Consider the following 26,752-nt stretch of genomic DNA (forward strand, 5'->3'; position numbering starts at 1 on the left):
CTCGGTGTGTGATGTGGGCTGATTTCTGCTGACTCTTTGTTTTGTGGCTTTGTGATGTGAAGCTTTTGCACAAAGCGAGTTTCACTCTGAACCAGAACCTGAACCCTGGTTCTGGTTCTGGTATCTCATCTGCATGTTGAGTCCAGAACCTTCAGCTCTGAGGTGGAACCGAACATTAGTTTAAATGTGCTTCAGGTTCTGGTCTCGCTGGTTCTGGACCTTCCCGCCTCAGACGGACCCTGCCCGGTTCCTGCTGCCGGTTTTGGGTCAGCTGGAGGTGAAGCAGCTCCTCTCCCTGCAGAGCCGAGTTCAGGTCCAGACTGGGTTCAGCTGCAGAAACCAGAACCAGAACCAGGTCAGGCTCTGGGTGCAGCAGACGGTTCTGAGCAGCTCTGTGGTTTCTGAAGCCGTGAACAAAAACGAGTTAAAAGCAAAAACAGGAAACTGAGACGAGGGGCTGAAGGTCCGACGGTTCAGTTCTGATGTTTACAGGAGAATGAAGGATGTGATGAGCTGCAGCAGACGGTTCGGCCCAAACCGCAGCCTGGCCCGGTTCTGTGGGCGGCAGAACCTCATGGGTACCAACTACCTGCTGTGTTTCTGAGAGCATCGTTTCTTTTTGGTTATGAATAATAAATGAAGCGAAGGTCAGGTTAATGTTGCACTGTAAAAAATAACTGGTCAGATTAGATTAAATTCAGTTTTTATTGCTGCAGCATCAAAGGTCCAGTTCTGGTTACAAAAGCAGAACTTTGGTTTCACACAGAACCTGGTAGGAGGAGCTGGTTCTGGTGGACCTCCCTCTCCCAACAGCCTCAGTCCTCCTGCCTGGTTTTACTCAACATGGTACCAGTTTGACCCGGTTCTGATCTCAGGGTGTTTTAAATGAGGAGGTGTTGGTCTGGTGGACGGAGAGGTTCTGACCCAGAATCGGTTCCTGTAGACGCCTGCAGCTTCAGCCTCAGCCTGACCGCAGAGCGACTCCACTTCCTGTAGTTCCCTTCACAATAAAACTGTTTCCTGTCATCAGTAACAAAGTTCATTTCTTATCCTCAGCAGAAATAATAAAAATAAAGTTAAAAACATCCAATAATAAACACTAAATGTGCTCAAATTATTAGTAATTTTTTACTGAGAGCAGAATAAATCTTTATATAAAGAAAACAATAAAAATTAAACATAAAGAAGAAAACATCCAGGAACATGAGGAGATTTTTGTTTCTGTTTTATCCAACATGTCAAAACTTCGGATGGGTTTGTCCTGCTGGGAGAACTGGGCTGGTTCCGATCGGTTGGACCGGTCAGAACCGTCACACTTTGCTCTCAGTGATCACGTGACTCTTTTCCTCAGCAGGTGCGTCAGGGCTGGTGGGCGGGGCTTCCCTCTCCGTCTCACCTGCTGGGTTTAGAGAAAACAACGTAAACATCCTGAAGAAGATGATGATGATGATGATGAAGATTCACTGGTTTGATTCAGAGCAGCGGAGGAACTGATGGTCAGAGGTCAGAGGTCAGAACCCTGGAACCAGCGTACAAAGGTGGGCTGCTAGCTAAAAGGTTAGCTATGCTAACCCTAAAGCGCTAATCATAAACATTAGTTCTGCTAATGCTAAAGCAGTTTATTAACATCGTATTTAGTGGGAGCTAATGCTAAAGTGCTACACCAGCATGTTTAAAGGAAGCTAATGCTAAGACACGTAGCAGATGCTAACGCTGAACTCTATACCAACATGGCATTTAGGGGAAGCTAAATCACTAAATTCATGAGCTACCCAACATGTGCTGGAAGCCGTATGTCTCCCTCTACAGGCTCAGATGTGTCATTACACCTGAACGGGTTCAGGAAGTGGTTCTTCTCGTCGTTTCGTTGAGTTTTTCACTCTGTTGCTGATTTTATCTACCTGATGATGGCGGGAGTTTGGTCAGAAAGCACACAGGTGGATTTTAAACAGAAATGCATTCTGGGTACAGAATAAACATCACTGGGTGGATAAAGTGAGGAGAGGAAATGCAACTGCAGGTTTACAAAACAGACAAGAACATCTGGAAAAATGAATTTAGCATAAAGTTAGCGCACTAAACATTTTTAAAATTAGCTAAAGTGCTAAAGACAGTTAGCGCCGCTGTTAGCATTAGTGTAGCCACCACTGTTTGGTACATAATCAATGGTTTTCCAGTTGGACTCATTCCAGCTGAATAAAACCCGACTGGACCTTCTGCTGGTTCTGAAGGACGTTTCAGTCCAATCCTGAAGGTTTTTGTGGTTCTGACCCCCTGACCTTGGATTGACCTTCTCATCAGGTTCCCTGAAGCACCTGAAGGAGCTTCACAGTTCAAGGTCCAGTCACACCAGAACCACTGGACCGGGTCGTCCTTCGGGTTCAGTAAAAACCTCCAGACTGTGAGCTGACCTTTGACCTGTCGGGCCAGGAGGCGCGGACCAGCCAGTCCAATCCCCAGCGCCCCGATGGGAGCCGTGATCAGGATAGCTAGCACCGCTAGCGTTAGCACGTCCAGACCAAACTGGATCAAGGTCTCATCGCCTTCGTCCCGCGCCAGGTCCAACGCCTTGGAGCCGATCGCCGCCTGGAGGACAGAGGGACGGTTAGACCGGACCAGACCGGTTCTGGTGGACCAGACTGGCTCTGGTGGACCAGACCGGTTCTGGTGGTTCTGGTGGACCAGACCGGTTCTGATGGACCAGACCGGTTCTGGTGGTTCTGGTGGACCAGACCGGTTCTGATGGACCAGACCGGTTCTGGTGGACCAGACTGGTTCTGATGGACCAGACTGGTTCTGATGGACCAGACCAGTTCTGATGGTTCTGATGGACCAGACTGGTTCTGATGGACCAGACTGGTTCTGATAAACCAGACCGGTTCTGGTGGACCAGACTGGTTCTGATGGACCAGACCGGTTCTGATGGACCAGACTGGTTCTGATGGACCAGACCAGTTCTGATGGTTCTGATGGACCAGACTGGTTCTGATGGACCAGACTGGTTCTGATAAACCAGACCGGTTCTGATGGACCAGACCGGTTCTGGTGGTTCTGATGGACCAGACCGGTTCTGATGGTTCTGATGGACCAGACTGGTTCTGATGGACCAGACCGGTTCTGATGGACCAGACTGGTTCTGATGGACCAGACCGGTTCTGGTGGACCAAACTTGTGTGTTGTTTGGATGTGGGGGTCAAGAGGTCACGGTCACTGCAGAGGGTTCAGATTTTCTCTGTCTACATTTCAGGTTCATCACCAACATCATGAAAATATCGTTAAATATTTATAATGAAAATATTTCTGATATTTTCCGTCTGCAGCCAAAGTGTCGATCAGTTGATCAATCAGTCGATTGATCTGAATCTGACCCTGGTTTCTCTCCAACGTCTGATAAATGTATTTTATTGTGACTTTATATAAAACCGTCTGTCCCAGCAGAGGTCAGAGGTCAGTGACCTGAGTCGGCTGGTTGGACGCCATCAGACCTGAACGGTGGCTTTAGGCAGCCAGGCCACGGCGATGAAGAGCTTCTCCTTCAGGGCGAAACCTCCGAGATGGACCAGCAGGAAGGTGGCGAGAAGGCGGACCAGCAGACCAATCAGGATGCAGGCCACGCCCAGCCCTGACAGGAAACAGGAAGTCAGGCGAAGCTGGGCGGATCAGAAACATGGCCGCCGTGACCCTGAGCGTTCTTACCCACAGTGCCGGGGTTGAGGGACGTGACGGTGATCTCAGCTCCAATCAGACCAAACAGGAGCGGCTGGAAAACGTCCCAACAGCGACCGACCATGGCTGCCACCGGAGCCTGGAGACAGTCAGTTACTGGGTGGAGCTGAGTGGAGCTGAGTGGGTGGAGCTGAGTGGGTGGAGCTGAGTGGGCGGAGCTGAGTGGGTGGAGCTGAGTGGGTGGAGCTGAGTGGGTGGAGCTGAGTGGGTGGAGCTGAGTGGGCGGAGCTGAGTGGGCGGAGCTGAGTGGGTGGAGCTGAGTGGGTGGAGCTGAGTGGGTGGAGCTGAGTGGGAGGAGCTGAGTGGGTGGAGCTGAATGGGTGGAGCTGAGTGGGCGGAGCTGAGTGGGTGGAGCTGAGTGGGAGGAGCTGAGTGGGTGGAGCTGAGTGGGCGGAGCTGAGTGGGTGGAGCTGAGTGGGCGGAGCTGAGTGGGTGGAGCTGAGTGAAGCTGAGTGGGAGGAGCTGAGTGGGAGGAGCTGAGTGGGAGGAGCTGAGTGGGTGGAGCTGAGTGAAGCTGAGTGGGAGGAGCTGAGTGGGAGGAGCTGAGTGGGTGGAGCTGAGTGGGTGGAGCTGACTGGGAGGAGCTGACTGGGTGGAGCTGAGTGGGCGGAGCTGAGTGGGTGGAGCTGACTGGGTGGAGCTGAGTGGGTGGAGCTGAGTGGGTGGGGCTGAGTGGGTGGAGCTGAGTGGGTGGAGCTGAGTGGGCGGAGCTGAGTGGGTGGAGCTGAGTGGGAGGAGCTGAGTGGGTGGAGCTGACTGGGAGGAGCTGACTGGGAGGAGCTGAGTGGGTGGAGCTGAGTGGGTGGAGCTGAGTGGGCGGAGCTGAGTGGGTGGAGCTGAGTGAAGCTGAGTGGGAGGAGCTGAGTGGGAGGAGCTGAGTGGGAGGAGCTGAGTGGGTGGAGCTGAGTGAAGCTGAGTGGGAGGAGCTGAGTGGGTGGAGCTGACTGGGAGGAGCTGACTGGGTGGAGCTGAGTGGGCGGAGCTGAGTGGGTGGAGCTGAGTGGGCGGAGCTGAGTGGGCGGAGCTGAGTGGGCGGAGCTGAATGGGTGGAGCTGAGTGGGCGGAGCTGAGTGGGCGGAGCTGAATGGGTGGAGCTGAGTGGAGCTGAGTGGGTGGAGCTGAGTGGGCGGAGCTGAATGGGTGGAGCTGCTGAGTGGGTGGAGCTGAGGGGGCGGAGCTGAATGGGTGGAGCTGAGTGGAGCTGAGTGGGCAGCGGAATGGGTGGAGCTGAGTGGGTGGAGCTAAGTGGGTGGAGCTGAATGGATGGAGCTGAATGGGTGGAGCTGAGTGGAGCTGAGTGGGTGGAGCTGACTGGGGACACTGGGAAGGTTTGATCTTGTATCTGTTTTATCTTTTATTCCAACACTTTTACTTCCATTGTTTCTTCCTGTGGAGCATCAGGAGGTGGAGATACGTTAACTTTAGCTCCAGGGATGAAGAGACTCCAGGGTTAAAGGTCACAACAAGGTGACGTCAGTATTCAGAGGTAGGAACCGCTAACTACAGAGCTAGCTGCACTAACCCTAAACAGGAGCTACACCAATGCTAAAGCTATTGCACAGTATTTAGCAATAGCTAATGCTAAAGCGCTAACTTCCCCCATAATGGCAGCCCAATGACACTTTACAGCATAGCGCCCCCTACAGGTGACATTTTCCATCTTCCTGACCAGTTTGAGCTTCTTTCACTCCTGGTTTTAATCGTCTCTGCTGCTGATTTATGCTAACTGACTATCATAAGACCCTTCTGTCAGAAAGCATGCAGGACATCAGAGACTGTTTACTGCAGCTGTGCATTCTGGGTAGAGAGTAAACATTGTTCACTGCACTGCAACACTTCACCCCCTTCAAAATAAAAGCACGAATAAAACAGCAGATAGCCAAAACTGAACAACTGAAAGTTTACAAAACGGCTTTTAAATGTATTTGGTTAAACGTATTTAGGTAAATCTGAACAAAACATTAGCTTTGTCGGATTATCGGCAGTGTTTCCTCCTCTGTCAGCGTCGGAGGCTGCAGAGGAGATAAACATCCTGGACGTTGGTCACCTTGTCCGTTTTCCAGCCCAGAGCAGCCAGGAAGGAGAGCACCAGCGTACAGAGGCCGCCGGCGCCGGCGAAGCCAACAACATGGCTGAAGAAGACGGAGAACACGGAGAACCCCACCAGCAGGAGCGTCCTGCGGAGCACCAGGTCCTCCTGCAGGGACACAGACAGCCTCACAGCCTCCGTTTCTGATGATGATGTAACGGGATGATGATGATGTAACGGGATGATGATGATGATGTAACGGGATGTTTCTGAGGACGACGGACCTGGTCACTGCTGGGGAAGAGGCACAGCAGCAGACCCAGCACCAGCCCGGCTCCGACTCCACCCACCACCTCCAGCAGACCCTTGAGGATGTTCATCCAGGTGGAACCTGGACAACAGACGGGTTCAGAAAACAGCAGAACCGAGCAGAACGCTACAGGAACCGGGTCTGACCCGTGGAAAAGGCGATTCCCAGGCAGGTGGAGAATCCAGTGATGGCCAGGATGTCATCAAAGCTGCCAGCAGCCATCAGCAGCGTCGGGATTCCCTGGAAGGAGACAGAACCTCAGCACCGCATAGGAACCGGACCTGCTGGCTCCAGGTTCTACTGGTTCCCCATCGGATCGTCCAGGTTCTACTGGTTCCCCATTGGATCGTCTATCAACAGCTCTGGGTCCAGTTCATTCCTGCTGCCTCCTGAGGATGTGTCCCCTGGACAGCCTGAACCCGGCAGTGTTTACCTGCTGCAGGCGGGTCCAGGTGAGCAGCACCCGACCCAAACCCGAGGGATTGGATGGGTCACTAGCTAACAGCTCAGAGAGAGCAGAAGACGTTTGGTCCTAAAGGTTTCTGGTTGTTTCATGACAGTAACCAGAGTCTAAAGTCCTTCCTGCCATGGAAGAGGATTCACCTTCTGGGAGAGAGCAGCTGTTGGGGAGGACGTTTGGACCCGGCTGAGCTTAAGGTTCCTTTGATGTCAGGAACCAGAGGAAGTTTGGACCCGGCTGAGCTTAAGGTTCCTGTGATGTCAGGAACCAGAGGAAGTTTAAAAAGGAACCAGCGGTCTGGGATGTTTGTGACGCTGATGAACTGGTTTCTCTGTAGATGTTGAACCTAGAGGTTCTGTTGGACATGTTCTGGTTGGGTCGACGTGTTCAGAACCAGGCCGTTACCTTCTCCACGCCGTATCCTTCCCTCTGCAGCAGCAGCATCGATGGAACAACGACCGCCGGAGACACGGCGGCCAGAACGAAGCTGCAAAACACACAGCGGTTCAGATCTGTGTGTGTGTGTGTGTGTGTGTGTGTGTGTGTGTGTGTGTGTGTGTGTGTGTGTGTGTGTGTGTGTGTGCGTTTACGATCCTATCCAACAGGGGACATTCGTGTCGTTTTACACTCACCAACAGGGGACCCTCCGGCCAAGAGGGGACATTTTTTAGGTCCCCTCTTGGCCATGCTCTAAATCAAGTTAAAAACAATCTGAAAATTTTTTAAACTCTTTCGACTTTTGATTTAGAGCAGGGCCCCTCTTGCACCTGCTCTAAATCAAGTTTAAAACATGTTAAAAAAAACCATCTGGAAAATTTTTAAAACTTTTGCCAAGAGGGGACATAAGTGTGTGCGAGTGTGTAGAGTTAATGCTCAACAGCGCCACAGCAGGTTGGGACATGTGTGTGCGTGTGTGTGTGCGTGTGTGTGTGTGTGTGCCTCTGTGTGTGTCTGTGTGTGTGTTTTACCCCAGGATGAAGCCCCAGATCCAGGGCAGGTGCAACAGGAAGTGAGAAACCACGGCGACGACGCAGGCCTCCAGCACGCAGGGCCCCACCGCCACACGCACACACACCGCTTTGAGGCGGCGCAGCGCCTGCAGGGACACACACACCGACAGCTGAGGGCGACCCGGGCTGAACGGAAACGGGTCAGGGCGGTTCTGATGGCGGTACCGATGGGTCGAGGCCCAGGCCGGCTCTGGTCAGGATGACGGACAGGGCCACGTTCCTCAGCGCTGCAGACCAGTGGGGGCTGATGAAGACGGCGGCGCCGACATATGGGACGTTACGCAGCAGCAGGCCGGCCAGCAGCATTCCTGCAAACACACACAGTCAGGACGGCGCCGCCGGCCCAGTAGGGACCGGTCAGGGCCAGAACCGGGCAGTGGTGGGCTCACCCAGCAGTGGAGGGAAGGGGGGCAGTGTGGGCAGATGGATCAGACCGAGCAGCTTCCCTCCCAGAACGGAGCAGATGAACAGGACCACGATCCCAAACAGATTCCCTCCGGGAAGACACTCCTGACCCGTTATGGACCAGACGGTTCCAAACAGCAGAACCAGCAGGAACGCTGCGGCAGAGACCCGACACGGTCAGAACCGAGTCAGAGACCCGACACGGTCAGAACCGAGTCAGTCAGGAGGATTTAACCTGGAGCCCAGCAGCAGGAGGAACGGCTGACATGTTTAACCCCAAATTATTACCAATCACATTTATAACATTAAATTATTACTGATTAACAGCAGAGCCAACCACATTTACAACATTATGGATGTTTATTATATTTATAACATTATGGATTTATAACATAAGTAACTTATTTCATACAAATAACTGCAACAAGAGCAAATATTAAACATTAGCAGAAAATGTAAAGAAGCTTTTCATCCTTCAGATAAATATTATAATCCCATTGAAACAATAATATTTATCATCCTGGAGGAAAATGAACAAATTATAAAGGATTAAAACAAACAAGTCCAATAAATGAAACGTAACAACAGAACCAGAGTCACTGCTGTCTGAATAAAACTTTATTTTCTTATCTATTTAATTCAAACCTTCAAAAACACCAAAAGGTTTAAAACTGAACAGATAATTATGATGAGGATTTTAGGATTTTATCAAAACCAGAAAATCGTGAAAACCTGAAGAACTTTTTCTGTTCAAGTTAAATAAATGAACAGATTTAAAACTGATCGTTTCATTGGAGGTTTAATGTTTCTGCAGTGGTGAGAATGAAAATGAGGCTCTGCTGTTTGTTTCTGTCTACAACAGTAAAATAACTCATCGGTTTCTGTCAGCAGCTCAGAGAAACTTTATCAGAGACAAACTGTCAGGAAATGAAACGGCAGAAACAGAAGGAAGTAAAACCTGAACTGGTGAAAATGAAGCTTGATCAGCACTTTAACCGACAGAAACAGTAAAATATGAGTTTTAACAAACTGAAGGGGTTTTACTGGATGATCAATGATTATCTGTGATAAACGATAATATTATTGATTTTTAAGTAACATAATGATAATCCTTCAGTAACAAGTTTTCTCTCTGAAAGATCTAAAAACTTTAACTTTGTAAAAAACTTTTAAACCTCAAACTAGAAGATATTTTAAATAAATAAAATAAAACCAGAAACCATAAATGAACTGGATCATGAAGCCTTCATCAGAATGATCAGCCTGATTTTTATCAATCAGCTGATTTATTGATCATTGTGATGTCATAGCCCCTACAGTCGATCGGAGCTGGTTAGTGCGGCTGGTAGCTGTTTTACGGTCCAGGTGTTTTTACCTTTGGTTAGCAGCAAGTTGAGGAAACCAATTGGACGTCGATCCTTCACTCTGACCCAGCAGGACGAAGACGAGTCCAACGTCCTCATCTGAGGACAGACAGGGACAGAGACAACAGACTGACATCCAGCTGGACTTTGTCTTCTGACTTTAACTGAAATAAATTTAAATGAATCTGAGCCTGAAGGAGGTTCAGATAGATAATCAATAATCATATCGCATTTAGAAACAGTTTGACTGTAAAACCAGAAAATCTGGTCAGTGATCCAGTGGAGACATGTTGGACATTTAGACATGTCCAACATGTCCAACCCAACTTCACATCCAGCCTGGGAGCAAACAGAAAACCCAAAGAACTGCAGTAGAAAATGGACCGTCCTCTAGAGGACACAGTCAGGACTGTCCCCACCTGAGGACACAGTCAGGACCGTCCTCTAGAGGACACAGTCAGGACTGTCCCCACCTGAGGACACAGTCAGGACCGTCCTCCAGAGGACACAGTCAGGACTGTCCCCACCTGAGGACACAGTCAGGACCGTCCCCACCAGAGGACACAGTCAGGACTGTCCCCACCTGAGGACACAGTCAGGACCGTCCCCACCAGAGGACACAGTCAGGACTGTCCCCACCTGAGGACACAGTCAGGACTGTCCCCACCAGAGGACACCGTCCTCCTGATGATCAGACTGTTCTGGTATCAATACTAAATATGAAAACAATGTCTAATGATGATTTTTATGAAAAAGCAGAAACTCCTGACTGTAGAATAAATTCTGGTTTCATGGATCGTCTGAACTTTTCTGAACCGAAGGATCCAGATGTCCTCTAAATGTCCCCAGCTGTCTCACCTTGTCCTCGTCCTCGTCCGTCCTCCTGCGTGGCAGAACGCTGATCTCTCTCTCCTCCTGGTGACCTTGAGCTTTACTCTGGACACACAGACAGTCAGTGAGCGGGTGTGTGTGTGTGTGTGTGTGTGTGTGTGTGTGTGTGTGTGTGTGTGTGTGTGTGTCAGTAATGTTGGACTTTGGTTCTGGTGGTGAAACATGATGGAGATTCTCTAGAACCCAGCAGGTTCTGAACGGGTCCAGACTGGTGAACCGGACCTGCAGGCTGTAGAACCAGTTAAACTGAAGAGCTGAGAGGAAAGTGGGACATGGAGGAATGTGAGCTGGTCGTGTTCTGGGTTCATGGGTTTTGGTTTTCTAGTTTTCTGGTTTTCTAGGTTTTCTGGTTTTCTAGTTTTCTAGGTTTTCTGGTTTTCTAGGTTTTCTAGTTTTCTGGTTTTCTAGTTTCATTCGGGTTTGTGGTTTCATTCGGTTTGGGTTCTCCGGTCCGTTTCTCTCAGCCAGCTGAGCCTCTCATCTCTCTGCTCAGGTCAGACCTGGACTCCGTCCTGAAGCGGATCCACAGACAACTGACTTTAAGTTTAATTGTTTTATGGAGCTTCAGGTGAACTGTGCAGATTCAGGACAGAATCTGGTGATCTATAGATCTATAGATCTGGTGATCTATAAATCCCATCCGCAGCTCAGGATTCTGGGATCTGTTATTAATGTCTGACTGAACTGATGGATTAATAAACCTGGATTCATCCACACTGTTTATTTTAGTTGCCTTAAAAGCTCATTTTACTCATGGGGTTTTATTCAGATGTGTTTTAAAATATCAAATTTATTTCATTTTATCGTTTTTCATGAACCTACTGAGGAGAAACAAACGTTTTTACAGAAATGTAAATAATTCCTGTTTATTTATTATTGTATAATTTATTAATTGGTCATTAAGTTGTTATTTATGCCCAACATTCAGATCGTTTTATTCATAAAGTCAAATGAGACGCTGGCGCCCCCTGGTGGACAAACTACCAGCTGTGACTTTATGACGTCATTATTGGAAAAAATCACTGATGTTAAACTAACTGGTCTGAATCCAGTTTAACCAGTTTAACCAGTTTAACTCATCAGGATCCAAACTGAACATTTGCAGATATGTTATTTCTTTATGCAAATTAAAACATGTAACTAATGAAACATTTCAGGTAAAATTATTATCCTGATTTTAACATTTTATAACTGATTCATGTTTTCATTAAATGTTTCAGGAGTAAATTCAGTTTCTGTTGCTTTAACTTCATAAACTTTAACTGTCACTTCTGACCAATCAGGAACGCAGTGAAGCTGCTGTTGTCATGGCAACAGCCGGTTCCGGTGGTGGGCGGGGCTTCAGGGTTCTGGTGGATTCGGGTTTTACCTCAGCTGGGTTCTGGTGCGGCCCGTCCTCTGTGGGCCGGACGTAGCGCTTCGTAGCTTCTTCATCCATCATCTGAAACACAAGCGGGCAGTTTGGACCTCAGCCGGAATGAACCAGAACCAGAACCTGGTTCTGATGGGTTTTACTGGACTGACTGGTTCTGAATGGTTTTTGTTCCTGGTTCCTGTCAGACTTTGAAAGTCCAAACTGGACCCGGTAGAGAGCAGATCGGTTCCTGAGGTCCAAAATGTTCTGATAAAGTTTAATCCTGTAATTCTTGTATTAAATAATTAATTTCTGTATTTTAATGTTCTCCAGGTTCTTCTGGACCTTTCAGTGAAACGGGTCAGGATGTTTTTAAAGATCAGAATAAAAATATCACATTTCAGAACCACAAAACCCATTTAATCAGAACCAGAACAAAACACGTCTTAATAAAAATGTTTTTATAAGCAAAAAGTTTATAAATTTACCAAAAACTCCAGCAAAAAATGAGATAAATGTGTAAAACTCAGTTATTGCTTGTAAAATAAAAGTTTACAAAGTTATAAAACTGACTTTGTGTTGATATTGTGACTAATTTGATTCATTTTGTATTAAAATAAAATAAAATGAAGCTGAATTAGATTTTAATTTGTTGATTTTCCTTTAAATTTCATATTTCAGCAGCGAAACAGAATTAATGTCGAGTTTTATTCAGATTAAAATTTACCTGATTTTCCTCTATATAATAGTTTAAATATTTCAGGAGTTTTTCTGTTTTCTTACCTTTGCTGGTTTGATGCGTCTGGAAGCGAGACGAGAGGAAGACTGAGTCAGAGAGAGAGGGACGAGAGAGGGAGAGGAAGAGAGAGAGAGGGAGGTAGAGAGAGAGAGAGGGACGAGAGAGGGAGAGTGAGGGAGGGAGAGAGAGAATGAGAGACGGACAAGCCAGAGAGAGAGAGGGAGAGTGTGTGTGAGCAACCTGTGTGTGTGTGTGTGTGCGCGCACGTTTGTAATACCTTGTGGGGACGATTTGCCTGACACTACGTTATGGGGACCAGTTGCTCCTTGTGGGACCGAAGCCTGGTCCCCACAAAGGGAAACCCTGTTTTAGGGTCAGGGGTCAGAGTTAGGACTAAGGTGAGAATTGAGTTTGGGTTGGTTAGAGTTAGGCTGTAGAAATGAATGGAAGTCAATGGAAAGTCCCCACGAAGATAGCCAAGCATATATGTGTGTGTGAGTGTGTGTGTGTATGAGCATTGTGTGCATGAGCAGCATGTGTGTGTGTATGAATAGCATGTGAGTGTGTGTGCCAGCAGCATGTGAGTGTGTGTGTGCCAGCAGCATGTGTGTGTGCCAGCAGCATGTGTGTGTGTGTGTGCCAGCAGCATGTGTGTGTGTGTGTGTGTGTGTGCCAGCAGCATGTGTGCGTGTGTGTATGAATAACATGTGAGTGTGTGTGTGTGTGTGCCAGCAGCCGCTACGGCCCGTTGTGTCGGCTCTCTCTAAATGCCACCTCTCAACACACCTGGTATTTGTTACTTCTCAGTCCTCAGTATTAATGGCCGCCTGCAGACAAACAGCCTCCATAATGGCAGGTTTTCCTGGCTGAGCTCAGAGCTGCTGACGTCAGCAGAACCGCTCCGTGTCTGGGTCAGCACCAGGCGCAGGTCCAGTGGTTCTCCAGAACCTCCTCCACCTGGCCGGGTCACCTGGTTCCTCCTGGTTCTTACTGCCCACCGTCGCCCAGAGCTTGATCAGGATGAGGCGCCGATCCAACTGTACCGGGTCTGGACTGGGTCTGGACTGTTCCAGAAGTAGCTACACCACAGATCTGAAACGGTTTCTGGACCTGATTCAACCACTCGGCCCGTGGTTCTGGATCGACCCAGAAATATCAAAGTCATTATAAGGTTGAATCAGAGACGGACCTGCTGACCCGGCAGAACCTCAGACCATCAGTAGAAAAACATGGACACAGAAGCAGAGATCAAGATTAATGACCAGAGAATGAAACCTCCAGGAAACCAAACATCTGCTGCAGGTCAGAGGTCGAGCTCCATCTGCAGGTCAGAACATCTTGAGGCACCAAAACGTTTTGGACCAGAACCAGGATGATGCGTTTCCTGTTTCTCCCTCATGTTCTCTGTCCTCATGGGTCCTGTGATACATTTTAAATCTATCAGATTAAATATATTATTTAAATAAAATGTGTAACATTAAGATGAGACAAACTCCTGATTGTTGTAGTTCAATAAACCGACAGGATCCCTGGAGTGTAACATGATGCTGTATGTCAGTGGTAATAATATTTCTGACACATCTTCAGTCGGATCCGGCTATAAAAAGCTGCTGGTTCCTTCCTGTGTGGAGAGGAAGTGGAAAGATGTGCAGACAGACGGTGAGTCAAGCCTTTTATTAGAGCCAGAAACACAAAATACAAGCAAATATTCACCAAAACACCACAGGCAGCAGATCACCTGGTCGTCATGGCAACAAACTGATCAGGGCCGAAACAAGAGGCAAAACACGACCTGAACGCGTGACTGGATGATCTCACACACACGGATAAACACACATGGAAAAAAACACACACGGATAAACACACATGGAAAAAAACACACACGGATAAACACACACACACACACCTGTGAGAAACTCAACATACAAAAAGCTGTAGAAAACACTGTAGAAACCCAAACAGCAAAGGAATGTTCTGGTTGTTCTGGTTGTTCTGGATGTTCTGGATGTTCTGGTTGTTCTGGATGTTCTGGATGTTCTGGATGTTCTGGTTGTTCTGGATGTTCTGGTTGTTCTGGATGTTCTGGATGTTCTGGATGTTCTGGATGTTCTGGATGTTCTGGTTGTTCTGGATGTTCTGGATGTTCTGGTTGTTCTGGATGTTCTGAATGTTCTGGATGTTCTGAATGTTCTGGATGTTCTGAATGTTCTGGATGTTCTGAATGTTCTGGATGGTCGGAAACATTCAGCATCCACTCGAGTCCAGAACCCAAAACTTTACCAAGTCTGGTAACAAAATTTCAGCAAAAAGATGAATATTTACCAGAACAAACTAAAACTAAACTTCATTAGCAGCAGATCAGCTGTTTTCATGTCTGATTATGGATTTTATCACCAAACATGCCTTTAATGTATTTATGGAATAAATACTTTAAATATTTGTAACTAAAAATGATAATTTTAACCGTCAGTCAGATAAACTGATTTCCTTTATTTGGGTTCATTTGTGCCAAAATAATAAATTGTGCTGTTTAAAACTGTTATAACTTCTGGCTTTATGACTGAAGATGTTTTCAATGAAAATGTAAAGATGAGTCCATTTTTCCTACTAAAACTAATTATTAGCATCAAGCTAGTTGCATTAAAAACTTACGCTCAGATAAAATTAAACATGTTCATTTTCATTTAGTTATTCTGTTTGTGAACACATTAAACCTTAATTAATGATTATGAATAAAATAAATCTATTGGTTTTAACAAAGCTACACAAACACGGCTAATGCTAACAGAGCTACACTAACAGAGCTAGTGCTAACAAAGCTACGCTAACAGAGCTACACTAACAGAGCTAGTGCTAACAGAGCTACACTAACGGAGCTAGTGCTAACAGAGCTAATGCTAACAAAGCTAACACTAACAGAGCTTTGCTAACAGAGCTAGCCTTCATATAAAACAGGAATATGGCGTCGGTGTGCTACATCTGTGCTTCACATCACAGAGAATCGTTTTCATGTTAGTGATATATTTATAAATGAAATACAGAAAAATATGATTTTACTGCAATAATTAGCTAATTTACTGTTAATATTTGTTTACATTTCTCCTGATACATAAAGTTACTAATAAACAGGTTTTACTGTCTTTTTGCTCTTGGTTATATGATAAAATATGAATATTTTAGATAAACTATATTAACATATTTGTGTAGAAAGATGTAAATTTCTTCAACGTTTCTGCCTGTCGGTTTCATTCATAACTGTTTAAATGTCATTATGTTCATGTAAAGATGCTTAATTAGCTAAAATCATCAAATATTCACATGATTTTCAAAACAGTTTTTAAATTAGAAATGTTTTCATTTCATTAATCAACAGACAACAGGATGGTTGAGCTTTGATTGCAGAGTGAAGCATTGTGGGAAGTTGAGTCCTCAGTGATTAACGTTGTTCAATTACAGTCAGATTTCAGCAAACAACCTGAAATGGAGAAAATTTCAGGCACCCGAGTCGGAAGAGACGGGAAGTCGTTTCTGATCACTTGAGATTTTCTGGAAAAATCATAAAAAAATCATAAGAAATAAAATTTCCTGTTAAAAGATCCTCCAGGTGTAAATGGAGGTTTTTCCCTCCGAGTTTCTGTTTGAAATAATTTACAGTTTAAACACCCCAGAGACGTTGATGCTGGACTTTAAACAAGTTTACATTTATAAAAATAAAGATTTTAGTTTTGACTTAACTGGAAACAAACAGTTTCAGGATCAGCAGCTGAAACACAACAAACAACATAAATCAAATAAACATGAATGAAAACCTTCAGGATGTTTTGAACGAGGAAAAGGCTCTTAATTTGAAAATGAAAGAAGTGGGACCCATCTGGTTGAAATGAAAACACGAGGAGGTCCAGTGGGACGGATGCAGAGGTTCTGTGGATCAGGCACAGTCAGTGACATCACTTCCTGCGGCGTCAGTCGGGCAGGAAGCTGTGGACGTAGATCTGCTGCTGGATCCAGGCCGTGAAGTGGGTCACGTTGCTGTAGACGCCGGGTCCCAGCACCTTGCTGAAGCAGACGCTGCCCCAGGACGTCAGGCCGAAGAGCGTCCAGCCCTCACCCTCCTCTTCCTCACACACCAGCGGGCCGCCGCTGTCGCCCTGAAACACACAGCCGGTTCTACAGGCGGTTCTGACCCACAACTGACCACACTGACAGCACCTGGTACCATGCAGGAGTCCACGGTTCCTGCTTCGTAGCCGGCGCAAAGCATCCTGGGAGTTATGGTCTTCATGTCAAAGTAGGACTGGCACTGCGCCATGGAGATGATGCGGACCTCGCCTTCCTGCAGCTTGAAGGGCACTGAGGGCGAAAACACAGCGTGAGGCGTTCAGGGGCGAAAACACAGCGTGAGGCGTTCAGGGGCGAAAACACAGCGTGAGGCGTTCAGGGGCGAAAACACAGCGTGAGGCGTTCAGGGGCGAAAACACAGCGTGAGGCGTTCAGGGGCGAAAACACAGCGTGAGGCGTTCAGGGGCGAAAACACAGCGTGAGGCGTTCAGGGGCGAAAACACAGCGTGAGGCGTTCAGGGGCAAAACACAGCGTGAGGAGTTCAGGGGCAAAACACAGCGTGAGGAGTTCAGGGGAAAAACACAGCGTGAGGAGTTCAGGGGCAAAACACAGCGTGAGGCGTTCAGGGGCAAAACACAGCGTGAGGAGTTCAGGGGAAAAACACAGCGTGAGGAGTTCAGGGGCAAAACACAGCGTGAGGCGTTCAGGGGAAAAACACAGCGTGAGGAGTTCAGGGGAAAAACACAGCGTGAGGCGTTCAGGGGAAAAACACAGCGTGAGGCGTTCAGGGGAAAAACACAGCGTGAGGAGTTCAGGGGCAAAACACAGCGTGAGGAGTTCAGGGGCAAAACACAGCGTGAGGAGTTCAGGGGCAAAACACAGCGTGAGGAGTTCAGGGGCAAAACACAGCGTGAGGAGTTCAGGGGAAAAACACAGCGTGAGGCGTTCAGGGGAAAAATACAGCGTGAGGAGTTCAGGGGAAAAACACAGCGTGAGGCGTTAAGGGGAAAAACACAGCGTGAGGCGTTCAGGGGCAAAACACAGCGTGAGGCGTTCAGGGGAAAAACACAGCGTGAGGAGTTCAGGGGCAAAACACAGCGTGAGGAGTTCAGGGGCAAAACACAGCGTGAGGAGTTCAGGGGCAAAACACAGCGTGAGGAGTTCAGGGGAAAAACACAGCGTGAGGCGTTCAGGGGCGAAAACACAGCGTGAGGAGTTCAGGGGCAAAAACACAGCGTGAGGCGTTCAGGGCAAAAACACAGCGTGAGGCGTTCAGGGGAAAAACACAGCGTGAGGAGTTCAGGGGAAAAACACAGCGTGAGGCGTTCAGGGGAAAAACACAGCGTGAGGAGTTCAGGGGAAAAACACAGCGTGAGGCGTTCAGGGGAAAAACACAGCGTGAGGAGTTCAGGGGAAAAACACAGCGTGAGGCGTTCAGGGGAAAAACACAGCGTGAGGAGTTCAGGGGAAAAACACAGCGTGAGGAGTTCAGGGGCAAAACACAGCGTGAGGCGTTCAGGGGAAAAACACAGCGTGAGGAGTTCAGGGGAAAAACACAGCGTGAGGCGTTCAGGGGAAAAACACAGCGTGAGGCGTTCAGGGGCAAAACACAGCGTGAGGCGTTCAGGGGCAAAACACAGCGTGAGGAGTTCAGGGGCGAAAACACAGTATGAGGCGTTCAGGGGCGAAAACACAGTATGAGGCGTTCAGGGGCGAAAACACAGCGTGAGGCGTTCAGGGGCGAAAACACAGCGTGAGGCGTTCAGGGGCGAAAACACAGCGTGAGGCGTTCAGGGGCGAAAACACAGCGTGAGGCGTTCAGGGGCGAAAACACAGCGTGAGGCGTTCAGGGGCAATCAGGAAACTCCGTTATCTACAGGCTTGAGCTGAAAGGTTTCCTGTCTGCTGCTTCACTGAAACATGAGGAGAAACAAAGAACCTGAAGGAGGAGAAACTCCACAGGGACAGGAAGACGTTTAACTGGTGGTTTGTCTGAATAAAGTGACGTGGGAACATGAAACTGAATAAAGTGACGTGGGAACATTAAACTGAATAAAGTGACGTGGGAACATTAAACTGAATAAAGTGACGTGGGAACATTAAGTGGGAACATTAAGTGGGAACATTAAGTGGGAACATTAAACTGAGTGAAGCTGCTCTCCTCCGTTTCCTGTTCAGATCAGATGTAAAACCACAGAGCAGAAAAACAAGCAGAGGAAAACAAGCTGCCATGTCATCATCTGATGAACGTCGGGATGAAAACAAGCTGCTGCTGATAAACATGTTGATTATCAGTTTATTAAAGATGTTATAATAACGTCTCTGCTGCTGTTTTGGTCTCTGACAGAGAAAATGATCCATGTTTACATCAACATGACTGAAATATTAATAGTTTGAATCTGATCAGTAACATGGAAACAGAATAATCTGCATTTAAAGATTAATATTTACTGATGCTGATCTGCAAACCCAACAAATAAAGATGCAACAATAAGATCAAATATTTTCTTTAGAAAAGCAGCAGATCAACCAGACAGGAAACATTTAAATCTAATAAATATGAAAGTTTTACGTTTAATCTGGAGATATTAGAGAAAGTATGAAGACGGAGAGACGTTTCCTCAGCAGAAAATAATGGGTTTAAATTTATAATGTTTTTTAATATGAGCCCTTTGGTCAGAACAAAATGAGGGAAAGATTCTGATGAAGGAGTTTGGACTCGGCTGGTTCTGATACCAGGCTGAGAGCCACAAAATGATTCAATATAAAGTTCGGAACAGAAACGGAGAAAAGAAGAGAAACGCAGGAAGGGAAAAATTAACTCCTGGAGGATCAGAGGAGAATCAGTCATGAAGTTTAAACTACAGGAACACAGAGACATTTTGGGACAGACACGTTCTGGGACAGACACGTTCTGGGACAGACACGTTCTGGGACAGAGACGTTCTGGGACAGACACGTTCTGGGACAGACACGTTCTGGGACAGACACGTTCTGGGACAGACACGTTCTGGGACAGAGACGTTTTGGGACAGAGACGTTCTGGGACAGAGACGTTTTGGGACAGAGACGTTCTGGGACAGAGACGTTTTGGGACAGACACGTTTTGGGACAGAGACGTTTTGGGACAGAGACGTTTTGGGGACAGAGACGTTTTGGGGACAGAGACGTTTTGGGGACAGAGACATTTTGGGACAGAGACGTTTTGGGACAGAGACGTTTTGGGGACAGAGACGTTTTGGGGACAGACACGTTTTGGGGACAGAGACGTTTTGGGGACAGAGACGTTTTGGGGACAGACACGTTTTGGGGACAGAGACGTTTTGGGACAGAGACGTTTTGGGACAGAGACGTTTTGGGGACAGACGTTTTGGGACAGAGACGTTTTGGGACAGACACGTTTTGGAGACAGAGACGTTTTGGGACAGAGACGTTTTGGGGACAGAGACGTTTTGGAGACAGAGACGTTTTGGGACAGAGACGTTTTGGGGACAGAGACGTTTTGGGGACAGAGACGTTTTGGGACAGAGACGTTTTGGGACAGAGACGTTTTGGGGACAGAGACGTTTTGGGGACAGAGACGTTTTGGGGACAGAGACGTTTTGGGACAGAGACGTTTTGGGACAGAGACGTTTTGGGGACAGAGACGTTTTGGGACAGAGACGTTTTGGGGACAGAGACGTTTTGGGACAGAGACGTTTTGGGACAGAGACGTTTTGGGGACAGAGACGTTTTGGGACAGACACGTTTTGGGGACAGACACGTTTTGGGGACAGACGTTTTGGGGACAGAGACGTTTTGGGGACAGAGACGTTTTGGGGACAGAGACGTTTTGGGGACAGAGACGTTTTGGGACAGAGGCTCTGACCGTTGGACTCAGATCAGCTGGACCTGTTTTTGTCCTCATGTTATTATAATGTGGGTTTTATAAAATGTGAACCTGAAGCTGATAGAGAATCTGCCTGGAGGGAAACATCAGAACCTGAGGACCAAACGGGTCATCAGAACCGAGGTCTGAGGATCCAACGGGTCGGTTTGGTTCTGATAAAATCCTGACTGTGTGACTGAAGAAACTCCAGGTTAATTATTGACCCATAGGGTCAGGGGTCATGACCTTCACTGCTTTAGTCCTGGTTAATGAATCCTCATCTAAATACTCAGTGAATATCTAGTCTGTGTATGTCTACGTATATCTACAGTGTGTATATCTGAGGTTCTGCGTTCCCGGCGTTCCCGGCGTCCTGCTCCCTGTCTGATGACCTCGTCGCCATGGCGACCAGCCTCTACTCACTCCGGTTGCCCATGTGACCCCAGCCGGTGATGTAGCAGTAGGAGTCCGGCGTGGGCAGCTGCCCCGGTCGGGGCAGACACACCGGCCTGACGTGGGCCGTCTCCTCCACCTGCAAGGAGCCAGAACCAATCAGAACCGGCCGTCTCCGTCCGGGTCGCAGCGGTTCTGCGGGCTCTGACCTCAGAGTCCAGCTGCACCACGCTGATGTCGTAGTCCACCACCGCCCGGTTGTAGCGCGGGTGGACGACGATGGAGCGAACGCTGCGGGTCTGACTGTGGGCGCCGGGGTGGTCCAGGTTGGTCAGGCCCAGAACCACCTTCCACAGCTCTGCGCTCTCCCTCCTGGTGGACAGAACCGGGTCCAGATGAGCTGGGATCAGACGCCAGAACCCCCCCAGACACGGAGCCGGCCTCTCACCCCTCGAAGCAGTGAGCCACCGTCAGAGCCCAGCGCCGGGCGATGAGCACGCAGCCGCACACGTGTCCGCTCTGACCGCTCTGCAGCGAGCACTGCCAGGGCCACGCCCCGCGCCTGGACACCCGGCCCCCCAGGATCCGCTTCTTCCTGTGAGGGCGGAGCGCCGGACGCAGACCGCACTCTGATGGCGACAGAGGGTCAACGTCAGGACGGACCTCGGGTCAGAATCACCCTGCAGGAGACGGGTTACCTGCTCTGGAGCATCGGACCGAAACTCTCCTCCTGGAGTGGCAGGCGTGGCTGCAGGGGGCGGCAGACAGCGGTGAGACACAGAGGAAACCAACCGGACCTGGTCATTATAGATCTACAGAAACGATTCAGTCTGCAGCAGCTCAGTGTTTCAGCAGCTCTGCAGTTTACTGGGAGTTGGTTCCAGATTACAGGAGGATCCTGGAGATGATGGAAGGCCGGCATTGGAACTGTCTTTATGTGGCTCAGGTCAGAGGTCATCACTGCTCCCAGATTCTGGACCTGATCTCTAGTTTCTACCTGTAATAACTGACTCTAGATATACAACTCTAGATCTACAACTCCAGACCACAACTCCACAACTCCAGATCTATGACTCTAGATCTAAAACTCTAGGTTTAAAACTCTAGATCTCTAACTCCAGATCTATAAGTATAAATCTATTATCTAGATCTACAACTCCAGATCTATAACTTTAGATGTATAATCTAGATCGCTCCTCTTTAGGTCCAAAGATAACTTTAGTTTTTTTTCCTCTTCAGGTGTAAAGGTTTGGTCTCATCCTCACATTTATCTGTCTTAGCGTTCATTCAGATGGGGTCAAAGGTCACTTGTCGACATCATAATGTAGAGCTGTGTGTCATGTGTGTCGTCATGGTAAAACTTATACCTTTTAAAATCTAAAACAGAACCAGAACTGAACTAATCAGATCTGATTTAACTGACTGTCGATTTTCTGTGTTTTTATAGAAAATATTATTAGAATCCAGACAGAAACCAGAGGATTTATAACATGAGTGGATCCCGGACGAGCCCCCAGGTTGTTGTGTTTTACATAAACTGGGGGCTTGTCCGGGATAACTCGACTCTAAAAGAGATGATATTGTGATAACACTAACCCCCTAACCATATAGATTTTCATGGATTAAAATCATTGTTTGCTGAAGTGAAAAGAATAAATCACAGTTTACGTCCCACCAGGAACCCATCTGACCCGTTAGCCCGTCCCACCAGGAACCCATCTGACCCGTTAGCCCGTTCCACCAGGAACCCATCTGACCCGTTAGCCCGTTCCACCAGGAACCCATCTGACCCGTTAGCCCGTCCCACCAGGAACCCATCTGACCCGTTAGCCCGTCCCACCAGGAACCCATCTGACCCGTTAGCCCGTTCCACCAGGAACCCATCTGACCCGTTAGCCCGTTCCACCAGGAACCCATCTGACCCGTTAGCCCGTCCCACCAGGAACCCATCTGACCCGTTAGCCCGTCCCACCTGGATCTGACCCGTTAGCCCGTCCCACCAGGCACCCATCTGACCCGTTACCCCATCCCACCTGGATCTGACCCGTTAGCCCGTCCCACCAGGAACCCATCTGACCCGTTAGCCCGTCCCACCAGGAACCCATCTGACCCGTTAGCCCGTCCCACCAGGAACCCATCTGACCCGTTAGCCCGTCCCACCAGGAACCCATCTGACCCGTTAGCCCGTCCCACCAGGAACCCATCTGACCCGTTAGCCCGTCCCACCAGGAACCCATCTGACCCGTTAGCCCGTTCCACCAGGACCCCATCTGACCCGTTAGTCCGTTCCACCAGGAACCCATCTGACCCGTTAGCCCGTTCCACCAGGAACCCATCTGACCCGTTAGTCCGTTCCACCAGGAACCCATCTGACCCGTTAGCCCGTCCCACCAGGAACCCATCTGACCCGTTAGCCCGTCCCACCAGGAACCCATCTGACCCGTTAGCCCGTCCCACCAGGAACCCATCTGACCCGTTAGCCCGTCCCACCAGGAACCCATCTGACCCGTTAGCCCGTCCCACCAGGAACCCATCTGACCCGTTAGCCCGTCCCACCAGGAACCCATCTGACCCGTTAGCCCGTCCCACCAGGAACCCATCTGACCCGTTAGCCCTCCCACCAGGAACCATCTGACCCTTTAGACCGTTCCACCAGGACCCCATCTGACCCGTTAGCCCGTCCCACCAGGAACCCATCTGACCCGTTAGCCCGTTCCACCAGGAACCCATCTGACCCGTTAGCCCGTTCCACCAGGAACCCATCTGACCCGTTAGCCCGTCCCACCAGGAACCCATCTGACCCGTTAGCCCGTTCCACCAGGAACCCATCTGACCCGTTAGCCCGTCCCACCAGGAACCCATCTGACCCGTTAGCCCGTTCCACCAGGAACCCATCTGACCCGTTAGCCCGTTCCACCAGGAACCCATCTGACCCGTTAGCCCGTCCCACCAGGAACCCATCTGACCCGTTAGCCCGTTCCTTCACGTCACTGTGGGATAACCTGAGTATTCATCAGTGGTACCTTCTCTTCTCCAGTCGGGCCTGCAGGGCAGAACCGTTCCTGAGGTTCCAGTCTGGATGGACGTGTAACCAACGGCGACGGGCCGGCGCTCCAGGCTGGTCGGGTACCATGGAAACCGAGGAGGGGGCCCTGAGGAGGAGCTGCTTACGGTTAGTCTGCTTCAGACGGATCCATGTATGGCGATGAGTCGGTGCTGAACCGGTCCAGCTGGGGGAACCGCGGCTCTGTCTGGTCCGTTACTAACCTTACCCTAGTCCCAGCTGCTCGCAGGTCAGTCTGCTCAGATCCGGGTTCCACTCGTCGGCACACACCTGGTACTCTGCTGCCGTCTTAAACACGGTCAGAACAGAACCGGACCGGTCCGACAGAGAGACTGCAGAGACCAAGATCAACACAGGACCCATCAGCCAAGGCTGTTCATTACACCAGCGCCCCCTACAGTCACTAAACACAACTACTTTCACTCAGTGCATGTTTGTCTCTGCAGCTCTGTATAGTTTATATACTGATCGATTAATCATCTGATAAAGATGTGACCTACCACAGTTCCACTCATCGGAGCTGTCGGAGCAGTGCCTCCTCCCGTCACACCACAGGGTGCGGTGGACACACTGGTGGTTGTTACAGGCCAGTTCGTTGTCCCTGCAGACCGCTGCACCCACAAACACAACAAGTTATTAATAAACAAAACAAGTTATCCACAAACACAAGTTATCTATAAAACACAACAAGTTATCCACAAACATCCATAAACACAACAAGTTATCCACAAACATCCACAAACACAACAAGTTATCCACAAACACAAGTTATCCATAAACACAGCTGAACTTTAGCTGCTCCAGTATGAAGAGATACTGTGTGTGACTAAATGTCAGAGGTCGCCACATTCTGCTAATCCGCTAGCAGCTAAGCTAATCTTTAGCATTTTACTGACCGACACATTTAGCACACTTAGCTGGTTCAGTTAAATAAAACTTGACATCTGTGTTGAAGTTTTGGTTATTGACTTCTTCCTCACATAGTCAGACGTTTATATTCATGCTCTTATTTTGAAGGGGGATAAACTGTTTACCCAGCAGTTCCTTTTCTTATGTTCAATTTCTTTTTAGGAAACTTTATTAAGCAAATGGAAAGTATACAAGAGACATACGAATTATACAGAAGCTTTTACAACCAGGCTGTTAATTAAACAGCTGCTAACTACTGCATTGGTTTAGCATTTCTTTCTGCTAAACACCATACAGAGCAGCGTAGCATTAGCAGAACGTTAGCAGGTCAGTGCACCTAACTTAAAGTTCAAAGGTCACAGGAGACTATGAAGTGGATTCAGTCTCACAGCAGTTGGCTTCGTCCACCTGCAGGGGGCAGTCTGGGAACCCGTCACAGATCATGGAGGGCTTGATGCAGAGCGTGCTGCCGGGACACTCCCACAGAGCGCGCTCAGAGCAGCCTGAGGCAGAGACAGCAGCAGTCAGACCACAGACAGCAGGACAGCTGGACAGCATCGGGACTCTGTCCCACCACAGTTGTCCTCGTCGCTGTGGTCGTCACAGTCCAGGTGTCCATCGCAGCGCTTGGTCGCCAGGACGCAGCGGCCGGACCGGCACTTGAAGTGGCTGGGGGAGCACTCTGTAACCATGGCAACGGAGCAGCATCAGAGTTACATGAGACATCTTCATCATCATCTTCATCATCATCATCAGGACAAACCGTACCGTCTACTCCGTCCTCCGGCAGCAGGCAGGTGGAGTTTCCTCCGTCCTCTGGGAACTGGCTGCAGTCGGAGTCCTCAGGCCACTGCAGACCCACAATGCCGAGCACCGACTCACACTTCTCCTTGGCGTTGCGGCACAGCGACCTGCAGGACGGAGGACAGGGGGACTCAGCTGCAGCCGCCGCTAACCGTGTAGCACCGGACACAGCCACTGACCTGCAGGGCGGGACCTTCTGCAGGCTGAGCGGGTCGCACTTAGGGACCAGCAGGGTGCAGGCGTAGAACATGAGGTACTGGTAGCAGCCGGTCTGGACCAGCGCCGGGAACAGGGACGACTCCCAGGACACGGAGCTCTCTCTCTGGGACAGGTGGCCCAGGAAGTTTGGGAAGCTGGTCTGGTTGTAGGGCAGGTTCATGCACAGCTCCAGGGTGATGGGCTCACAGCGTGCTGCAGGTCAGAGGGCAGAGTCAGGACCAGTCCCCACCACCAGGGGGAGACAGGCTGCAGTTATCAAAACCACCACCAGGGGGAGACAGGCTGCAGTTACCAGGACCACCACCAGGGGGAGACAGGCTGCAGTTATCAAAACCACCACCAGGGGGAGACAGGCTGCAGTTACCAGGACCACCAGGGGGAGACAGGCTGCAGTTACCAGAACCACCACCAGGGGGAGACAGGCTGCAGTTATCAGAACCACCACCAGGGGGAGACAGGCTGCAGCTACCAGGACCACCAGGGGGAGACAGGCTGCAGTTATCAAAACTACCACCAGGGGGAGACAGGCTGCAGTTATCAAAACCACCACCAGGGGGAGACAGGCTGCAGTTATCAAAACCACCACCAGGGGGAGACAGGCTGCAGTTATCAAAACCACCACCAGGGGGAGACAGGCTGCAGTTATCAAAACCACCACCAGGGGGAGACAGGCTGCAGTTATCAAAACCACCACCAGGGGGAGACAGGCTGCAGTTATCAAAACTACCACCACGGGGAGACAGGCTGCAGTTATCAAAACTACCACCAGGGGGAGACAGGCTGCATCTACCAGGACCACCACCAGGGGGAGACAGGCTGCAGTTACCAGGACCACCACCAGGGGGAGACAGACTGCAGTTATCAGAACCACCACCAAGGGGAGACAGACTGCAGTTATCAGAACCACCACCAAGGGGAGACAGACTGCAGTTATCAGAACTACCACCAGGGGGAGACAGGCTGCATCTACCAGGACCACCACCAGGGGGAGACAGGCTGCAGTTACCAGGACCACCAGGGGGAGACAGGCTGCAGTTATCAAAACTACCACCAGGGGGAGACAGACTGCAGTTATCAAAACCACCACCAGGGGGAGACAGACTGCAGTTATCAGGACAACCACCAGGGGGCGACAGGCTGCAGTTAT

The 26,752-nt window shown here is 49.3% G+C and overlaps 2 protein-coding genes across 4 annotated transcripts in view; both read right to left on the bottom strand.

Annotated features, from left to right (window-relative positions):
- Nucleotides 1-686: 686 nt before the first annotated feature.
- LOC103460322 (sodium/hydrogen exchanger 9B2) lies at nucleotides 687-13,861 on the bottom strand. 3 transcript variants are annotated; one of them, XM_081599126.1, is made up of 16 exons: nucleotides 13,075-13,861; nucleotides 12,333-12,374; nucleotides 11,565-11,636; nucleotides 10,163-10,240; nucleotides 9,316-9,403; nucleotides 7,925-8,095; nucleotides 7,701-7,843; nucleotides 7,494-7,621; nucleotides 6,931-7,012; nucleotides 6,212-6,305; nucleotides 6,040-6,146; nucleotides 5,774-5,923; nucleotides 3,697-3,805; nucleotides 3,486-3,622; nucleotides 2,412-2,586; nucleotides 687-1,399 (listed from the first exon to the last, which is right to left on the bottom strand). In XM_081599126.1, exons 3-16 carry the CDS (start codon nucleotides 11,634-11,636, stop codon nucleotides 1,311-1,313), a joined length of 1,623 nt encoding a protein of 540 aa, XP_081455252.1. In that variant the 5' UTR covers nucleotides 12,333-12,374; nucleotides 13,075-13,861; the 3' UTR covers nucleotides 687-1,310. The 3 variants fall into 3 exon arrangements, with proteins under 3 accessions (XP_081455252.1, XP_081455253.1, XP_081455254.1); XM_081599127.1 differs by having other exon boundaries at nucleotides 687-1,396; nucleotides 12,333-13,861; XM_081599128.1 differs by lacking the exon at nucleotides 687-1,399 and having other exon boundaries at nucleotides 2,501-2,586; nucleotides 3,457-3,622; nucleotides 12,333-13,861.
- An 86-nt stretch (nucleotides 13,862-13,947) lies between these two features.
- corin (corin, serine peptidase) overlaps nucleotides 13,948-26,752 on the bottom strand; it is a 24,947-nt gene continuing 12,142 nt past the window's right edge. The window contains exons 12-24 of the mRNA XM_081599125.1: nucleotides 25,566-25,797; nucleotides 25,351-25,493; nucleotides 25,157-25,264; nucleotides 24,972-25,085; nucleotides 24,174-24,284; nucleotides 23,882-24,005; nucleotides 23,633-23,761; nucleotides 21,308-21,357; nucleotides 21,058-21,238; nucleotides 20,819-20,981; nucleotides 20,640-20,748; nucleotides 16,505-16,638; nucleotides 13,948-16,436 (exon numbers count right to left, since the gene is read on the bottom strand). Of these exons, the coding sequence (XP_081455251.1) occupies nucleotides 16,251-16,436; nucleotides 16,505-16,638; nucleotides 20,640-20,748; nucleotides 20,819-20,981; nucleotides 21,058-21,238; nucleotides 21,308-21,357; nucleotides 23,633-23,761; nucleotides 23,882-24,005; nucleotides 24,174-24,284; nucleotides 24,972-25,085; nucleotides 25,157-25,264; nucleotides 25,351-25,493; nucleotides 25,566-25,797 (1,784 nt within the window). The 3' untranslated portion in view covers nucleotides 13,948-16,250. The remainder of the gene's footprint in view (nucleotides 16,437-16,504; nucleotides 16,639-20,639; nucleotides 20,749-20,818; nucleotides 20,982-21,057; nucleotides 21,239-21,307; nucleotides 21,358-23,632; nucleotides 23,762-23,881; nucleotides 24,006-24,173; nucleotides 24,285-24,971; nucleotides 25,086-25,156; nucleotides 25,265-25,350; nucleotides 25,494-25,565; nucleotides 25,798-26,752) is intronic.

The sequence above is a fragment of the Poecilia reticulata genome, chromosome 18, assembly GCF_904066995.2.
Source record: "Poecilia reticulata chromosome 18, P_reticulata-male-v2, whole genome shotgun sequence".
Taxonomy (NCBI): Eukaryota; Metazoa; Chordata; class Actinopteri; order Cyprinodontiformes; family Poeciliidae; genus Poecilia; species Poecilia reticulata.